Source organism: Sprattus sprattus, assembly GCF_963457725.1.
Source record: "Sprattus sprattus genome assembly, chromosome: 3".
Lineage (NCBI taxonomy): Eukaryota > Metazoa > Chordata > Actinopteri > Clupeiformes > Clupeidae > Sprattus > Sprattus sprattus.
The window spans coordinates 53,332,123-53,350,655 of NC_137922.1; the positions used below are offsets into that span (position 1 = coordinate 53,332,123).

General features: G+C 41.1%; 1 protein-coding gene across 2 annotated transcripts; it reads right to left on the reverse strand.

Moving 5' to 3' along the window:
• Positions 1-341: 341 nt before the first annotated feature.
• Positions 342-18,533, reverse strand: col6a2 (collagen, type VI, alpha 2). 2 transcript variants are annotated; one of them, XM_080835990.1, is made up of 28 exons: positions 18,393-18,533; positions 13,589-13,680; positions 12,729-13,336; positions 12,598-12,618; positions 12,121-12,186; positions 11,979-12,032; positions 11,643-11,687; positions 11,507-11,533; positions 11,109-11,135; positions 10,971-11,015; positions 10,719-10,772; positions 10,012-10,074; positions 9,621-9,683; positions 9,186-9,239; positions 8,982-9,017; positions 8,824-8,886; positions 8,607-8,669; positions 7,876-7,938; positions 7,697-7,759; positions 7,417-7,467; positions 7,049-7,147; positions 6,681-6,743; positions 6,514-6,549; positions 6,380-6,425; positions 6,137-6,289; positions 5,470-5,940; positions 4,799-4,837; positions 342-1,908 (listed from the first exon to the last, which is right to left on the reverse strand). In XM_080835990.1, the coding sequence occupies exons 2-28, from the start codon at positions 13,662-13,664 to the stop codon at positions 1,307-1,309; spliced, it is 3,051 nt and encodes a 1,016-aa protein (XP_080692116.1). In that variant the 5' UTR covers positions 13,665-13,680; positions 18,393-18,533; the 3' UTR covers positions 342-1,306. The 2 variants fall into 2 exon arrangements, with proteins under 2 accessions (XP_080692116.1, XP_080692117.1); XM_080835991.1 differs by lacking the exon at positions 342-1,908 and adding an exon at positions 2,337-3,889.

Here is an 18,533-nt window from a genome sequence, read left to right on the forward strand (position 1 = left end):
CCAGTCTGTCTGGTCATTGGGGCGCCAGATTTTTACGGTAAATGTGGGGGTGGCCCATTTAAATCAATGGAACTTTTTTATTTAAAAAAACAAAAAAACAATGGACCTTTGCAGGCCGGATAAAATCGCTAGGGGGGCCTTGGTCTGTCCCTTGTGTTTTTTTATATAGCTTACACTGGCCTTAAAGTGAGGATAATGTGGATAAAGTGAAACATGAAGGTAATGGATTAGTAATGGATTAACAATCTACCAAACCATTTTAAATGTATTAGTTATTATGAATTTTGTAATTGTGGAAATACGGATGACAACATGACAAATGACTTGTTACCACAGCTCCTTTTATTGATCTTACGCTGAAGTCTGACAGCAACAATATGTGGGGTAGACACATCAAGTGTCATATGGTGTTAAAAAAATGACAGACAAACAATCCAAGTTGCTTTATCAGGGCTTCAAGTGTCTACGACGAATAACAGTGCTTGGAAAGATTTTTTTTCCTTTCTCAAAAGCCTTTATTTCTATGACAACGTACAATGCACTGCATGTGAACATCTAAGACAATCAGTTTTCTGGTTCTTTTGTCTTGTCATGGAGTTTGTAACCAAGTAAAAGTAGCAAACCTATAGCAATTTAGCATCTGAAGTCACAGTTCAGAGCAAACAGGAATGTAGAAATTAAGATGAAGTGTAAGCATGGGCTGCCTCTGAGGTGACTCAGTACATATGTGATACGTCTGTTTATGGCTACAAGGATTCCCCTGAATTAAAACAGTTTTTTGTGCAATTTTATGGAAGATTCTTTCAAAGATATACAGGTTAAACTCCAGTCTGTCTAGTTTTAGCACCTTTGTGTAAATGTGCTGGATATCTACATTTACACAGGATGAACATTCTGAAGAAAAACAAAACAAACAAACAAAGAGAAATAAAAACACTACACTTGCAACTCTGTAAAAATGAAACATTAAAAAAAAAATCTTTGGAGTTTTGCAATTAGCTTGTTCCTTTTGCTTTTGTCATGCTGTATATTCTTTCCCAACCCCTTGCCTCTCCACATTCACTGGTGTTTTACAAAGTCAACGTTCGTCTCATGGCAGGATATAACCTAGCAAGACATCTGTATCTCACTTCAGCCAATCACAATATGTCTCACCTAAACCTTCATCCAATCATATTGTGTCTGCCATTAAATGGTGATGACTCTTTTAAACCCCCTAAAGAATTCCTTCTCAGCGCATGATCATGTTAGTACTAGGCATACCTAACACCCCCCACCCTCTCACCCCCCACCCCATTTTTTTTGCTCAGCATATCCACCGGATGAAGCGCTCAAAGAAGTTGGACTTCGCCAGCTGGTTGAAATCCTGGCCTCTAAAAATGGCCGCCTCATCTTGCAGTGCCAGCTTGGTCAGCACCTCCTGGTCCACGTCGTTGCCCATGGCCACAACCACAGGTACAGCCTCGCTCCGGCGCATGGCCACGATGCCCTCGGACAGGCCCTTCTCGCTGGTGACTCCGTCCGTGAGGAAGACGAAGGCCAGCTCGGCGTGGCGGCGCGCCTGCCGATCGCGGTTGGACATCACTACATTGTTGATGGCGTAGGTGATGGCGGGGCCCACACTGGACGAGGAGTCAATGTAGGTCATGCGGGACAGGGCGTCGGTGATGTGTGTGAAGTTGTGTGAGAGAGGGAAAACCACGCGCTGGTCGCTCTCGCCGCCGTACTGCACCAGGGAGATGCGGGCGTTGCGCTCGTCGTCCTTGTCGTGGGCCAACGTCAGGCGCTGCGACACACGCTCCACGAACTCCTGCGCGCGCCGGAAGTTGTCCATGCCCAGGCGCTCAGAGCCGTCCAGCATGAAGACCAGGTCCACCGGACGCTGGGCGCAGCTCGCCACGGCAGGCTCTAAAAGATATACAAACAAATATATGTTTAGTAAACTTGACACATGCTTTTACCCAACCAGACCAAACAAACATTCAAACATTCAAACAAAAAGCATCAAGTAAAGAATTAAACACCAGTTTAAAAACTTCACTGTTTTGGAATAACAGATATAAACCTTTTATCAGAAGTCTGTTCAAGCATTAATTTGCTCTTGCCTTCATAATGCCTTCAGAATTACATACTTGTTTGTCTACTAAATATGTAAGTTGTACTATCAATTTTGTACATATTAGTTGTGTTGTGCAATTTGACCACAAAATCATTAAAATACATGATTATTTCCCACACCATACATTTGCTTGCTACAGTCATTTATTAAATACTGGTCAACAGTATATGAAATATGAAACACATTTAAATGCACATAATAAAATACCTTTGCTGTAGCTAAATATGTATTGCAGTCACAGAGCTAGGAATGTCACAGTATTTCTGTTTCCAATTTGCATATTGTTGTTTCATGAAAAAAAACACACAAATATTATATACTTCAATTTTAAAGTGCGATAGTGTCATTTTTTGCCCTCCTGTCAATCTAAATTGAGCCTTCAACCGTGTGTACAATTTCAGTTAATTCCTTTATCATGTCAATGGCCATTTAAACACACAGAAACACACACAAACACAAAAACACATACACACACACACACCACACTATTGAGAAAACGTTTGTGTTTGGCAGAAAAAACTATTTTTTGCTCTTTTACTAGGTTTCTTAAGACAAGAGTGGCGTCTACTTTAAATTCTGGCCCAATAAGTGTTACAACAAATCATGGTATGCCTTCAAATAAGCTGTGCATTGAATTCCACAGTACTGATCTAATTTCAAATATGAGACTCTGAAGTCATGCTTAGTAAATTAATTGTCTTTTTTCCCCATTTAAAATGCTTATAACTGGTATCTCCTTGTAACAGTACCTTTACAATAGGCTCAACATTTAGCATCACTTTACACAAAGCTTTTAGATAAAATCATAAATGTGCAAACTGCAAAACGTGTTTGAATGGCATCTGAATGTCTGTGCCACTTCACAAACATTGCAATATGTACAAAACAATTGTATCTTTTTCACAATGAAATATCACATCTTGTACGATGAGATCCATTTAAAAAAACTAAGAAACATTGCAATTGTGATTTAATAATATGTAACTCCATGGCCACCCTGCCAGCTAGTGGTTTGTGTAGATAAAGGGTGCAACTGCTATGAACACCTTCACTAGGCTTTCAAATTACTGTCATCAATATTTAGTCAAAGCTCAAATATTGCATTTTGAGGGCGGGAAAAGATGTTTTTGCTTTCATAAAACAAAGCTTCACAGATATTGACATACTAGATAAGTGATATACAATCACCTCAATGTTGAGCTGGTTGAGCTAGAGTTAGTAGTTTGGTAGATGTCACGCTCATCAGCGCTAACATGTAAAGCCATGCTAACAGTTAGGCCACAACACTAATGATTTGCCAGAGCCGAGAGGAATAGCAGCCTTCAGCCTCTAATATAGAATCATGCTGGGAGCTGTAAACTAGCATAGTTGATTCATGGCATGCTAAGCTGAAGCTGTCCCCTCTATGTCCCAAGGGACAACATCATTCCAAAAATAAGAGCCAGTATCGCAACTTTTGTTTTGATTCCTTTCTTGCAATTATTGTTTTGTTTTAAAGACAGATCCCAAGGGCCTTTTCGGGATCTCCCATGATGTTGCCAAAGACAACTTTGAACGAGTCAATGAACTGCTCAGTCCACTGTTGCCTCTCAAATCCTGTGGAGAACTTGGCTCTCTGGGCAGTGTAGGCCATTGTGGCCACGGCTGTGGTGTAGGTATCGGTGAGCTTGGTTTCCTGGAGAGACCCGATTAAGTTTGCCACGCTTGGCACTGTGCTTGGGACGGGTTCGTCGTCAAACAGTGGTGACCCGTTCCACGAGGATGCCTCATCTGCAAGTGAGCGTTAGAACAATAGTTTTAGGGGTCTCCAAGCAACTGGCTCCGCCCACTGAGCACAGTGCAGACTGTTATTATGGTATGGCGCAGTTTGAACAGGTTTGGGATGTTCTGGTGTACGGATTCTGTATGTGACATGGTAGTTTAGCGGCCTTTTCAGTTAGATGGTGATTTTACTGAGGTGAAGATACATTGAAGCGTTGACTGAAATAATGTAGTGTTAAGTTTGGATATATCTAATGTATATCTCTATAAATGCCTGTATCCTGGAGTGCTCTCTGAAAATGAAGATATCAAAAGTTGATATCCTGTGAATTAATGAGGTTTTAGCTGCCCAAATCTAATCATTCTGCAGTGGCCAAATAGCAGGTATTGTCACAATTATTTTTGCATAACCCAAAGACAAAGACTATTCAATTGATTAAACACAGCATAAATGTCAACTACTGTTTCTTCAACTACTCAGCATGTGCAGTTTAAGGGTATACTGTGCAAAGAGCAATTATCAAAGATAATTAAAAAAAAAACATTCTTGTTAAAACAATAAACAAAAAGCTCCCGGCGTGTAACCCGTCATCAGTGTTGCATCTGAGAACCTGATCAGAATTAATTCAGTCCTCAGCTCTCTTCTCACCCCCAGACTGGATGTCCCTCTATGTGAAATACAATACTTACCTAATAGCAGAACTCTTCTACATCATCATACCACATACTCCACTTTTGGTCACAAATGATACATACAATTTTTACATATACCTACATCACCAACAAGAAAAACAGCAATAAAACAGTCAACCAAACAAGAAAAAAACAAAGCCTGACAAAAATAAGCCTTCAAAGGACAACAAACTCCACACCAAGTTTGCTATATTGGTGCGCGTCTGAGTGAATCTCTCAACTTACCGGTTTTGCATGGAAGGTCAGGGCAGACGATGACGGGATCTGAAACACAGACACTGAGCATGAACGTCATCTCATAACCCACTCAGTCAAACCATGATCTTGGAATGGGAGCTGAGGAGCTGCTCTTACAACGTTAATTACCAGGGCACAGTCACTTCATCGCTAAGATGTACACTAACAAATTCCCAATTTGACTGTTTGCTGCACTGGTTTCTATCATACACATTCCAATTACACATGCAGTTATTCAATTCAATTCAATTCAATTCAATTCAATTCAATTCAATTCAATTCAATTCAGTTCAGTTCAGTTCAGTTCAGTTCAGTTCAGTTCAGTTCAGTTCAGTTCAATTCAATTCAATTCAATTCAATTCAATTCAATTCAATTCAATTCAATTCAATTCAATTCAATTCAATCCAATTCAATTCAACTCATGTCAATTCAATTCAATTCAATTGTAGTTATATAGCGCCAAAACAATAAAATTGTCTCAAGGTACTTTCCAGAGTTACGGAGATGAGTACTGTATAGGACACTCTACTGACGTACAGTGGAATTAATCAGATAACCTGCAATATCTTCAAAATATCTAAGGATATCAAACGACCTAACCAACACCTAAACAACAACACCCCTTGGGCAACAGTGCAATGCTGCCATGGGCACCTACCAGGGCAGAGTACTGTCTCAATCTGATCGATGAAATCCTCCGCCACCAGGTCAGCAAAGCGCCTCATGGGTATGACGCGGCCCTTCTTTGGGCCTGAGGTTAAACAGGCGATGGACTCCAGATTCTCGTTGTCCCCGGGGACGGCGAACATGTCGCCGATGCCGATGGCGGCGACGTCAATTTCCCGGGGCTGATTGCACAGGTACGTAAGAAGTTTGTCATTGTCGCGTGGGTCAAAGCGACCATCCGTGATCACCACCACGCTGACTCTGGCCTTGCTGCGCTTGCTGTCGCGAATCAGGTTGTCATAGGCGAACTTCAGGGCGGACGGGGTGAAGGTCCCACCGGCGATCCACTCCAGCTTCTTCACTGCGTCTTTGAAGGAAGCCAAAGAGTCGATCCGCGCGTCACTGGGTTGGATGGCCTGGAAGGTTCCCTCGTGACTGTATTGAACCACACCAACACGGGTTCCTGGCACAGTGATAGAAGACGAAGAAGACAGAGAAATCATGCAGTCAAAGATGAAGAACACATGTACACATAGCCTACAATACACACACATTAAGTTTCAAATAACATTCGTTTATCTAGTTATTACCTATTGTTGCATATACTGTACTAGGCCTATATTGTTGATCAGTAGATCAACAGTCAACTGGCATGTTACCTGTCTCGGAGCTAGGGTCTTTAGCCATGGAGCCCAATCTGTTGATGGTGTTGATGACAAAGTTCTTCTCCAAAGTAAAGTTGGTAAGGCCCACACTCTCTGAGCTGTCAATCACAAAGACGATATCCAGAGCACCACACCTCTTCTCACAGTCTGTGGAGAACGTCAGGATGAACTCATGAATTTGTTAATTTCGGTGGAATTGTATTGCATTTCAACAATAGCAGTACATAAGTCACTTACCACAACAACCACAAGTTTCTCGAATGTAGCTCATAACGTCACATTCCTGGAAGAAAAGTTATGACTTAGTCACTGCTCTTCATACCAGGGTGATAAGTTTTTAAAGCAACAACTATTATAATAAATGTGCTTACAGTCAGGCCAGGGTCTCCTTCAGGACCAGAATCACCCTACAGTCAAGTAGAAATTCACAAATGGAAGGTGTCAGACCCAAACAAAACAAATATACCTCACAGTAAGAGAAAGTGAGTCAATGATCACAGTCACTAATGTTGTGTACTGAGGCTGTGGATGTACTTACATTTCTTCCAGCATCTCCTCTGATTCCTCTGGGCCCTGGTTCCCCATGTGGCCCTGGCTCGCCCTATAGGAACCACAGTAAAATGTACAAGACGAATGGATTTGTCATTCCTTTTACCAAGTCTCACCTTGTCTAGAACAAGTTATTCTCTTTTTCTAGTGCCTATAGCATTTTCATCCTTTGTTACTCTCAATGGGGGCTCCCAAGTGAAGGATAATAGTCTGGCAAACCATAATACATGCATGACAAACTGTAGCCCTTTTAATCTGTATTGCAAATTAAATGATCTAACAGTGCCAAATTGGCCCATGTGAAGTGATGCCGCCAATAAAAGCAATGATGAATAAGCCGAGACCTGACTCGCTTACCGCGTCTCCAGGGGTTCCCTTCAGGCCGGGATCTCCTTTTGCCCCACAGTCACCTCTGCCGCCCCTTGGCCCAGAAGATCCTTTGCCACCCCTGTCACCCTGTGGAGATTTAAAATACCTCAGCCATACTCAAAGCCAAAACACCAAATCGTACTATTTGTGCTACCCTACATTATCACCACACCACCACTGCATGGCATTTGACTCTTATAAAAGTTGGCCATCCGTTGATCTTTGCTTACTGGGTTTTTGCACACATTAAATACTGTCAATGCAGGCTCTTTTTGTCACTAGAGTCTGATTTTGGATGCAAAGCCTGAAGTGTAAGTCTGTTGAAGGGAGGAAGGGACAAACAGAATTGGCCATACTGTAGAGCCTCTTGGTCCAGGATAGCTGAAGCCAGGTCTGCCACCGTCACCCTGATGGTGAGGAAATAAAAACAAATCATATTAAGAATAAGAAAAAGATATATATATTTTTTTAGATCAAACAAGACTAAGATAACTTAGTGATCCTTGGGTAGAGATAATGACTATTACATTGTGATCTTAACAACATAGCACTACTTTATGCATTTACTTTTGCCTCATTTCAGTAACAGGTACCTGACATCACCCTCGTAGAGCTTAACGACTAAGATACACCCACCTGAGGTCCAGCAGGTCCAGGATCTCCCCTAGGTCCCATATCACCAGGGTCGCCACGGCTACCCTGTTACACAGATGCAACTGCCTATAATGAATGTATCAACAGAATTCCCTCTATTCGTCTTTATACAGTGTATTCATCAGCACAACAACAGTGATATTTATTAAATCAGATCTCACATTGCTCCCTGGTTCTCCTAGTGTCCCCGGAGGGCCCCTTGGTCCTGGTAAACCATTGTCTCCCTACAGAAAAAAATAAGTACAAATAAAGACAATATTCAAAAAGCATTCTTTCGTTATGTACAAACTTATGGAACAATGCATCCTTTCACAGACATCCTGTTGAAAGATTTCTCGTGTGCTTGTGCTGACAGCTAAAGGCAATTTGACTGTGAATCTGTGACAATTACTGCCTTTTGATAGACCACTGTGCCAAGTTTTCCTGCCTTGTGACTATGTGAAGGAAAATTGCAATGGCAATCATATGAAATAAGATTTAAAAAAAAAAATGATGCCCTCTTTGCCGGCAGTAAACACATTAATTAGTTAATGCAACCGCAACGTACAAGACTACTACAACAAAAGGAAACTTTATTCCACTAAAATTATGCATTTCTGGCCAGCACATTGCTGACGCCTGCTGGCAGAAGCACATCATTGAAAATGATTGATGCAGGATTTTGAAATGGTCAGACATCTTAAGTCCAGACAAGTTATTATACGTATGTCAGACATGCTGATTTAGCAAGCCCTATCTAAGACAAACCTCTGTCTCTACAACATCCGCTCTCATCAACTCTGTTTGTGATTCTGACTGATATTCTAGGGGCTAGTCACTGGGCACAGTCCTTGTGCTTAGCTACAATTGAACTCCAGTAACTTAAATCCAGCTCCAGCATGGTAGTTCATACCTTTGTTCCTTTTGTGCCACTTTCACCTGGAAGACCTCTTTGTCCCTCCGGACCTTGTTCACCCTGGAAAAACAGCATGATATGGATATGGATGAAGATGTGTGCTAAATGCTATCGCTTAGCTATTAGCCGCCCGTATACCACTGATGGAGGTATTCAGTGATCACTGACCAGCACCCAAGGGGATTTATTTGAATATTGTTGTGTTTTACGATACCTTATCGCCATTGGGTCCAGCAGGTCCAGTACTTCCCTTGGATCCATAGTCTCCTCGTCTCCCCTATGGAAAATGAGTGACAAACATCAATACTTGCTATTATGTTATGACAGGCCTTTACTGAAATGTGAAATTACTGTTTGTATACAATTCCTTACAGGCTCTCCTGCTGGCCCTGATCCTCCTTCCTTTCCCTACAGGACAGAAAATACAGAGATTAATTTACATTCACAATTGTTTTTTTTTGTGTGACAGTTCTTCTTAATAAGATCACCACCATATCATGATGTTTCTTTTTAAAAATGTGAAAACGGTTGAAGATATGTTGGCTGCCGGATGTACGGAGCCGGAAGCACACTCACTGCAGGTCCTTTACGCCCGGGTACCCCAGGTGCGCCTGGACTTCCGCTTTCTCCCTGCAGGGGGCGGTACAGTATATTAACAGAAAGTGACACTAACTCTGCTTTGGCACATTTTGTTAAGCACTGGGAGTTGTCAGGTGTACATTATTACATTTTTCCTTTGGCCACCGATCTTATATGGCTGTCCGATTGAAAATGCACAACAGCACGTGCTCAACATGACTTGGATGGATTAAGTTCCAAACACATGTGGTTTTCATCTTGAAGAAGTTTCAACATACTGTAAGACATTTTAGAAGCACCCTACTTTTGATCACCTACGTTTAACATCCTCAACTCAAAAACATTTTGTGTATGCAACTAAAAAGGAAAAACAAGAGCTAAATAAACATGTCTTTTTGAAGTGCAGCCAGACACTGTCTTCCTGTGACATACCTTAGGTCCAGTATCTCCTGCTGGGCCAGGGGGGCCTGATCTCCCTGGGCGACCCGAATCTCCCTAAAAAGAAAAAAAGTGAGTTTTGTGTGGTTATACAATATCTACACTAACTAATCACTAGTTTCAAATCGTCTGAGAAGTTGCATTGAGTAAAACAAATAATGATGAAATGTTGATTGATGAAAACCTTTAGGCACTAACTGAGTTATTTTCTTATCTTATCCATTAGTGTGCCAATAGGAAATATCGTATTTAGATTTAGATTCTATTTCAAAACAATTGCCTAGTACTGTACATCACCATGTGTATAAAAAAAAACATCTTTGTCTACATAAACCACGCTCTGAAACAAAACTTGGTGTTGGACATTTTGAGGAATTCAGATTACCTTCTCTCCAGAACTTCCAGCAAAACCAGCATCACCCACATCTCCTGGGTGGCCATCAGGTCCCTAGAATCACAGTAATGATTCATTACCATCAGGTAGACATACACACATTAGTTTGCAGGTCAGTCATCGCCACCCTAAGGTATTTGTGTAAGTGGTAGGCTCCACAAAAGGCAAGGCTTTTAGTGTAACAATACAGTGCCATTGAAAAGATAAGACCCCTTGATGTTGCTGTCCAATACACCAGATTGAATTCAAAATCAGTGCATCAAGTAATAATACAACGATCCAACGCACATCATTTGAAATAGTTACAATCTTGACATTCGCGATTGAATCTTGTGTCAACCAGATTTCACTAATCCATGCTGGAAACTGACGCTCACTGATATAAATTTGTCAAAATGTGATTTTATGAATCTTAAACACCAATTTATGAGTTTTTAGTGGAAGAATGATTATAATAGCTCTACTCAATGGTTTGTTTAAATGTCAAAGTGTTTAAATGTAACTGAGTCGTATTGGTCCCTAGCCACTACCAGGTGTGAAGACGTGTTTGGCTATCGTCATGTATAGCCTAGTATAGGAAGAGTTTGCTAAGAATATATTCTCCTGAGTGGACTTATGTTATTGCTAGGGGATATGATATGATACGGGAATTAGTTGAATTAAAGAGAATTACAAACGAGTATCACATGCAGACATACCTTGTCACCTGGGTCGCCTTTACAACCGGGAGAGCCTACCCGCCCAATTTTACCCTGCGTTAGAGAGCAAGAAATTAAATGTAAGAGTGAACAACCAGACTGTAAGTATGACTGCTTGGATTCCACCAATGCAGCTTCAGTAACTCCGCACACACATTTACTTAATTTCAAGCCTGGTGCACTTCAAGTCAAAGCTCCTCCTGCTCTATGTCTGAGAAAAGCAAACTGTAGTGTCAACTGATGCCAACCTACCTTCTGTCCATCGGTTCCATTGCGTCCAGATAACCCGGCAACACCCTGCAGTCAATCAAGAGAGAGTCCAATTTAGAATCTTGTCAAGAGAACCTTCTGTTTTGCTATTTGAATTTTTTTTAAGTCATGATACAATACCTTCTTTCCTTGTGTGCCGATCTCACCCTGAAGGCAAGAAACAATTGATAGAGGTTACAGATGGCCATATACTATACACATCAATTCTTCACCAACCTCTTCATAGAGAATAGCCTCGGAAACCATGGATATGTTCATGACAATGTGGGGGAAATATAAAACTCTGACTTTAATCAAGTATGTATGTGTGTTAATCATATGCCTTTGTTTGCTGAAACATGCGCTTTCTGTTTCTGTATATCCTTGCTTCTTCAGTAATGACAGCTCTAGATCTGTGTATGTGCTTAAACGTGTACCTTTGGAGTCCTGAAGTAACTTGAGTACATTTTCACCTGACAGCCATCTAGTGATAATTTCACCTTTTTAAATGCGATCAATATTACTAAAATTCATCTCACCTTTTCGCCTCTCAGACCATTATCTCCCTAAAAGATAAATACAAATCAATTCATTCATATTAATCATTTTAAATTTCTGAAATGATAGACATTTTTTCACTTTGAATATTTCATTCCATGCTGATGAAAGACTTACTTTAGGACCAGGGTGGCCAATAGGACCTTCAATACCAGGATCACCCTGTAGAAAAATATCACAAACAAAAGAATATTTTTATAAATAATAATATTCTGATTCTAGTACGTGAAAATGTGCACATATCATACACAGAAATATAAAATCAGCCATAAACACAGACATTTATTTATAAAAAGTTTCTGCACTCCACTGGGAAAAGAGGCAATACTTTTATTAAATATGTCTCCCAGTTTCACAGCCATCTCCAAGGTTCTATGGCTCCTCCCTTTAAATGAAGGGCTCTGCCAACAATGCTGTGAAACTGAAAAGTAAAAGTGTAAACCTGTGACTCACCTGCCGACCTATGTCACCTTTCGGCCCGGGACCGCCTTGATCACCTTTGGCTCCCTAAAACCAAACAGTCACGGGGTTAGTTTGGAACTTCATAGCTCTCAACACTGAGCATGCCTTTCATTTATTTATAATATTTACTCACTTTCTGTCCTCTGTGTCCCGTTGGTCCATCAGGTCCATCTGTCTCCAGGCATTTCACCTTGTAACACTACAGGACATAATGACAGGAGGGTGTTATTAGAGGGAGTCACGCCATTTAACTAGACTCCCACTTTAAAGGCTGTTAAAAATGGGTCAAGTGGGGGAACACTCAAATGAGTCAGCATGCAAAAATGATTCCCATGCAGCTTATGAACTTAATACAACTTTTTAGTTTATTGTAATGAATTTATGGTTTGGTTCCATTCCAAGTTTTGATGTATAAGTAAAAGTAAGTCAGGTAATTAGATATGCCCAAAGGACACACTGCCATAAATTCAGACACACCTGTTTGACCATCAGGGTAAAATATTTAAAAATGGAGATTAAATAATGAAAAACATTTTGGAAGTAGAAGTAGAAGAGTAAGTCTCTGTTCTAAGTCAATTTTCGTCAGTGTCACATGACCTAGAACTCTTACCTCCTGATAGGCTTGATGCAGCTGTGGAGGCAAAAAAACAGTCAGTGTTGGTATAATACATAACTGTTCCCATTACAAAACCAAATCATACAAATGTAAGCATTCTATATATACACTCAACGTGATCTCACCATGGCTTTGATGATACGTTTGTAGGTGCCATCGCTGATCTGAATCCCCTTGTCTGTGATGTTCACGGCCAGGTAGTCGTGGCGGTACACCCCGGCGGGCGAGTTGGCAATCTCCCGCAGGCCGGCCTCGTCCACGTTTTGCGACGCTGCCACCACGAACAGCCTGATGTTCTGGTCCCTGGCCTGCTCGGCAGACTTCTTGATACCACCGCACGGGTTCCCCGTCACGTGGCCGTCAGTGATGACCACGGCGTAACGCAGGCTGCTCGGCTCATTGGTGGAGCGCATGATCTGCTCCGTCATATTGGTGATGGCGCAGTCGATGTAGGTGCCCTTGCCAAGGTACTGGATGCTCTGCAGGTTGGTCTGGAAGCTGGCCGTGTCAGTGATGGCGCTGAAGACCACCTGGGTCTGGGAAAAGTGCAGGCCACCGACCTTCCAGGTGATCTGCACCAGGCCTTGGTAGTCCTGGTCCTTCAGCTCGGCTGCGAAGCGTTGCGTGAACTGGCGGAGGCTGCTCACCAGGCTGCCCGGGGGCGGCTCCTGAAGGGCGATGGTCTCAGACGTGTCGATGACAAAGTACAGGTGGATGGGGCATTCTGGCTTTGCTGGAGGACAGACACACAAACACACACACACACAGGGAAACTAAAGTGAGAATTGCTCCTTGTAATGACCACTTGGTATTCCCTCAATATGAGACTGTAATTTTAATAGACTGTTGGCTGTGTAGGCTTATGTTATCATTGACACCTGATAATGTACCTATTGTCAACTGTAACACAATCCCATGTACATTATAACCTACAGACATAACCCTGTATGCAGTATGTTGAGATGGGTATTACACTGCCACTTACTATGACAGTCTTGGGCTTGGACATGGACTGCTGCTCCATATAGGAGGAACAAGACAAGAACCTTGAGCATCACCATCTTTCCTTCCTTCTCCCTGGAAGAAAAGACTAAACATTAAAAAAGCTTCAATCACTTTTCAGATGGACACAACCTGCAGTGAAAAACAGTAAGGTGAAGAGCGCTTGTCTTAATGAGGCTAAAGTCATGAGCTTTTTCCTGCTTGTGAGGACACTTACACCCAAATGACCTGTTCCTGTACGCCCGGTACTTAAGTCTGGCACTCATTAAACATCCTAATTTCTCCCCTACAGCCTGCAAACTTCCACAGTTGATAAGGTCTGTTGGAGTCGCATTTCCCTGACATCCTGTGTGAAGTCCCTGAGAGGCTTTCTTGAGCCCTGGCCGGCCCAACATTTTCATTGCAATGCTCATACAGACAAATAAGAACATTTGAACTTACAAACACAGGAGTGTATATAGACCATGGGGCCACATTCCATTCATTGTAAACAGAAGCACTGCAGTAATTATATGACTGGGAACATTGACACTAATGAGCGAAATAAGTCCTTTGAGGTGGCCATCAGTGTTGGTGAAGCCAGACAAAGCCACACATGTCAGAAGGTAAATCCCAAGCTTGCCCTTCTTTCCATTCTCTTGTATAGTGTAGGAAACAGTAGTAGACAGTAGAGAAACTGTCTTCCTTGCAACACAAAAGCCTGCAACAGTTACAGTGGTAAGCGTTAAATATCAAAGCATGCGTACATTCTTCTGTGGCCCTCTCAGAGTATTTGGGTTGGAATGTTAGGAGATCATCTCTGAGGCATTTTATGATTTAGTCAATGATTTTCTAAAATAATGCAGTTTAAAATGACCCAGTTCTATTTGGATGGTTTCTTGGCCATTAGCACTTGTTCTGTTACATGAGCATCTTCATTCATATCTCCACTCACTCAGTCCTGACAGCTGTCAAATACAACCACTGTCCTCTACTCCAAAGTGTATGCAACACCGTCCATGAGTAGTAGCATTGAAGTATAATACAATAGAAATAGAAATAGATTTATTGTCATTGTATTGGAAATTTGTATTTATATTGGTATTTCACTATTGTAACAGGCATGTTTTTTGATCAAAGCTTGGATGCTGTCAAACATGGATGCTGTCCATTTTGGCAACGTCAGAATTATTTTAGTTCCCAGAGAGACCTTTGTCAAAACAAGAGATCCCTTATAGGGCTATAGTAGACCAGTGTAGAATTTATCCAAAGCTTTGTGGTGCAATAATCACTATTCAATATTATCCTTTAACTGCCATGTTAAACCACAATGTGGTAGCTGGGGACAGAAGAGGTATAACTAAAATGACCTCCTAAATAGGTGATGACAAAGCATGCATAGAATCATGCACACACAAGACGGTTAGAGGATTTGTCACTGTACTGCACAACTCCCCTTAACATTGCAGTGGTCTGACAAAACTCTACAGACTCTACACCCCACACAAATATATAGATAATAGGCCTAATACATTTCACTGTGTAGTCTGGTGATGTGTAGAGTGAACACAATCTGTTATGGTGCACTATTTTGGAATTGAATTGAGTTTTGCACCTACTTCTCTGTGACAGCTAGCATGCTAGTTCTGCCTGTTCATCTCACTGTGGATGGAGCATTACAGTGACCTGTCACCAAGCAGCACAGGTGCAATCTGCAGCCCTGAAGGGTTACTCACTCAGTGGGTTCTTTTAGTGAACATACCCTAGGTGACATAACTGGATTTTGTTAGGAGGTGTTACCATTAACGCATTCATATTAATTAGATTTGCTTGTGATTATAGATTAATCACTGGACTCCTGAAGACAATATCCTTCTCAATAATGGGTAAAAACAAGTTGACTCCAATGCTTGCTATAGCTTCATGTGCTTGTGATAATAACTGTTACTGATCCCAAATCAGTGCTTTACTGAGATTAAGATGGTCCTTGAACATCAGTATGTTTTTTTTTCAAAAGCTGCCTGAAACATGATGGGTTGGAGTAAGTGATTGGTGTGTTGCTCTTATTCTCCTCCACGGAAATTGACACGATTAAAAGACGGCCTCTTGACTTCTGACCTCAGACCTGCTTATGCCCCTGCTGTGGTAAACAGCTGCCACTTTGAAGTATCATTATAATGGTGATAAATTATTTTTTGTAAGCATAGCAAAGATGAAGTAGATACGAGCTATAAACAGCACAGTCTGACATCTATTAAAAGTAAAGGAATAACGATATGTTACAGAGACGTTAAAGGATGTAGATTGAAGTAAATAAATGGTAAATGGAACGCAGCATACAAAAAGTCTTTGCAACAGCTGCCACTCATAACTTCAGACAAATGGCGCACCTACTGCGCATGCTCTCTCCCATCAAGGTGTGTCAAGGTAGTAACATTACAAAAAAATGTTATGTTAAAATTAAATTAAAGAAATTATGCAAACAAGATTAGTAGTTAATAACTGTTGGAAATCGTCTGCATTAATACATGTCTAGAAGTATGTATGTTTGGTTTACAGTATCCTTACCCTCAGATAGGTTTCCAAGGCCTTTCGGTAATGTAAGTACACTGATAAGAAAGACCAGGATAATATAACTTTCGTGTTCATTCTTAAGTCAAAGAACACTTTTTTTTATGAACCATGCAACAAATCACTCACTCAACTAATCGGTGTCTGCCGAAAGGGAATCTCGGGAATCTGTTGTTCAGGGCCTCGTTTCCCGAACGCGCACTTAGCCTAAAAAGCACTTGAAATCGCTCGTAAGAGGATTCCTACGTTGCAGACGGGTTTCCCAACGCCACACTTAGCTTAAGTGTATCTTTCGCTGAGAAGAATTCTACGTGTGGTCAGGACCAGTAGTAACTTCACACTTAGCGATTTAATCCACCAGGGGCGTCGTTCGACCGTCGTTTGGAAGAAAGGGGAATTAAAAAAAAAAAACATGGCTACTTGAAGCGAGGAATATTTTACATGAATAAAGCTATCTACACAACTTTTTATATGTTTATAATGACTCGGTTTGATCGGAAATGTGCTACGCGACCAATGCAGAGTATTTAGGTCTTGACTGAAGCTTTCAAACAGTAGTTTGATGGCACATTTAGCGCTTATGCCACCACTCCATTGGCTTATATGGTAGCTTCTAGCTAGATGGTTGTATATTATGTAGAAGAAATCCAAACGATGTTTCTGTGTATAGCACATCATGAGAATGTCATTGTTTCACCTGCCTATTCCCATCAAAATAGAAATAAAGAATATTGAGTATTTGAAAATAAAGATTAGGCTATACAAAACTAGTGCATTGCCCGTAGGAATTATGCATTCTGTAGTGTTAGCAGACGTAGGGCTGTTGGGTAGTGTAATGGCAAGACATATTTGCACTCCACATAGGTACAGGTTACACTGAAGTATTATTGTGATGCATGTTTCCTTTTCATTAAGAAATGTGTTAATGGTAGCCTTTTTGGAGAGTTACCAACAAATAAAGTTTGAGATTATGTAGTGGATGCAGTTGAATATACTGTAGATGTCAACGTTGCTGTCTAAACTATAAACTAAATGTCATAAAGAAAGACATTATTTAAAATGAAGTTATGGTTGAAATAGGATCACTTCTTTATTGTAAGGGTAAGTGTAGGGCAAGAATGGTCATGCAGTTGGACTCAAATGTAGGTTAATTTTATTGAATGTATGTAGCCTACTGTACTGTATGACTTTGAAGATGCTAGCTTTGACAGCCCACTCTCGGACAGATCGTAATAAATGTCCTTACAATGGGAACACAGTTTAAATAGGCTTCTCTGCTGGAGATGGCGTTACTATCCCCGCCCCGAATTTAGTGCACATTGCACGTTCGATGCACGCATAGGCTAGCTAATTTCACAGCAATTAACGTAAACAGGTTAACCTGACGTAAACAGCTCCTAAGAGCTACTTAAGAACTCGTGCACGTTGCGCTCGTGCACCTGACTTTAAGTTGATGGTTGGGAAACGCACGTAAATACAAAGTGCTACTTAGTGTACGATGTCGCGAAAATCCACGTAGGCCGTTAAGATACATCGTTATCGGGAAACGAGGCCCAGTCAAACATGGTACATTCATTTTTTTTTTACGAAATTGTGTACTTTATTGTTGGGACCAAATCAATTAAAACAATGTCTCGATACTCATAATTGTGTGCATTTGTTATAGCGTTTTAACTAGCACAGGCATGCTTTCGATTATAGTTAGGTGTACTAAAATACTTATTTGCTGTTCTAAACCACCGTGCATTCTTAGTGACAGCCCTTATACTTTAGCAAAGTCTGGCATACATGTTCACTTCTCGCCACCAGAGGATTTCGTACAGCAATCAACGGAATGAAGTTTGAATAAGGAGTTGACGCAATCCAGACTCATAAAAGCTGAACATCAGCAGTAAGCTCATCACGACAGAAGCGGAACCAATTTAAACATCCATTTTTTCTTAACATTTGAACACAGCTTGAAACCAGTAGGACAAAAATATACAGGGTAACTTTGGCTGCCATGCAAGCATCGTTTCGCATGAACAAAATAACCACATTTTTTTAAATACCATTTGAACGTGTACCCCCCCATGCTTCTTTATATATACAAAAAAACAACTTGTTGCGATCAGAATTTTAAGTGCTAGCTGCAGCATATAAACTTAGTTTAGAATGAACAAACTTGTGCGTCGCGATAACAGAAAGAATGATTTTCACGCTTCAAGTTCATGGTGTTCAATTTTTGTTGGACTTACCCTTGCTATGAGAAGCGTTTTGCAAACTTTGGAGAGGTTAAACACAATATTTGGTTTTCACGAACGCATCCCGAGGTAAAACAAGGAAAGAAAGAATAGTATCCAAGGAAAGCGGGAGTGGTTGAGGCGTCCGCCGCAGCA

Excerpts from the sequence above, each read along its gene's own strand:
- col6a2 (XM_080835990.1), bottom strand. The coding sequence starts at position 13,664 with ATGGTGATGCTCAAGGTTCTTGTCTTGTTCCTCCTATATGGAGCAGCA. Across the intron at positions 10,773-10,970 it reads ATGGAACCGATGGACAGAAG|GGTAAAATTGGGCGGGTAGG; the intron begins GTAGGTTGGCAT and ends TCTCTAACGCAG. Across the intron at positions 8,887-8,981 it reads CAGGGCCAGCAGGAGAGCCT|GGGAGACGAGGAGACTATGG; the intron begins GTAAGGAATTGT and ends CATTTTCCATAG.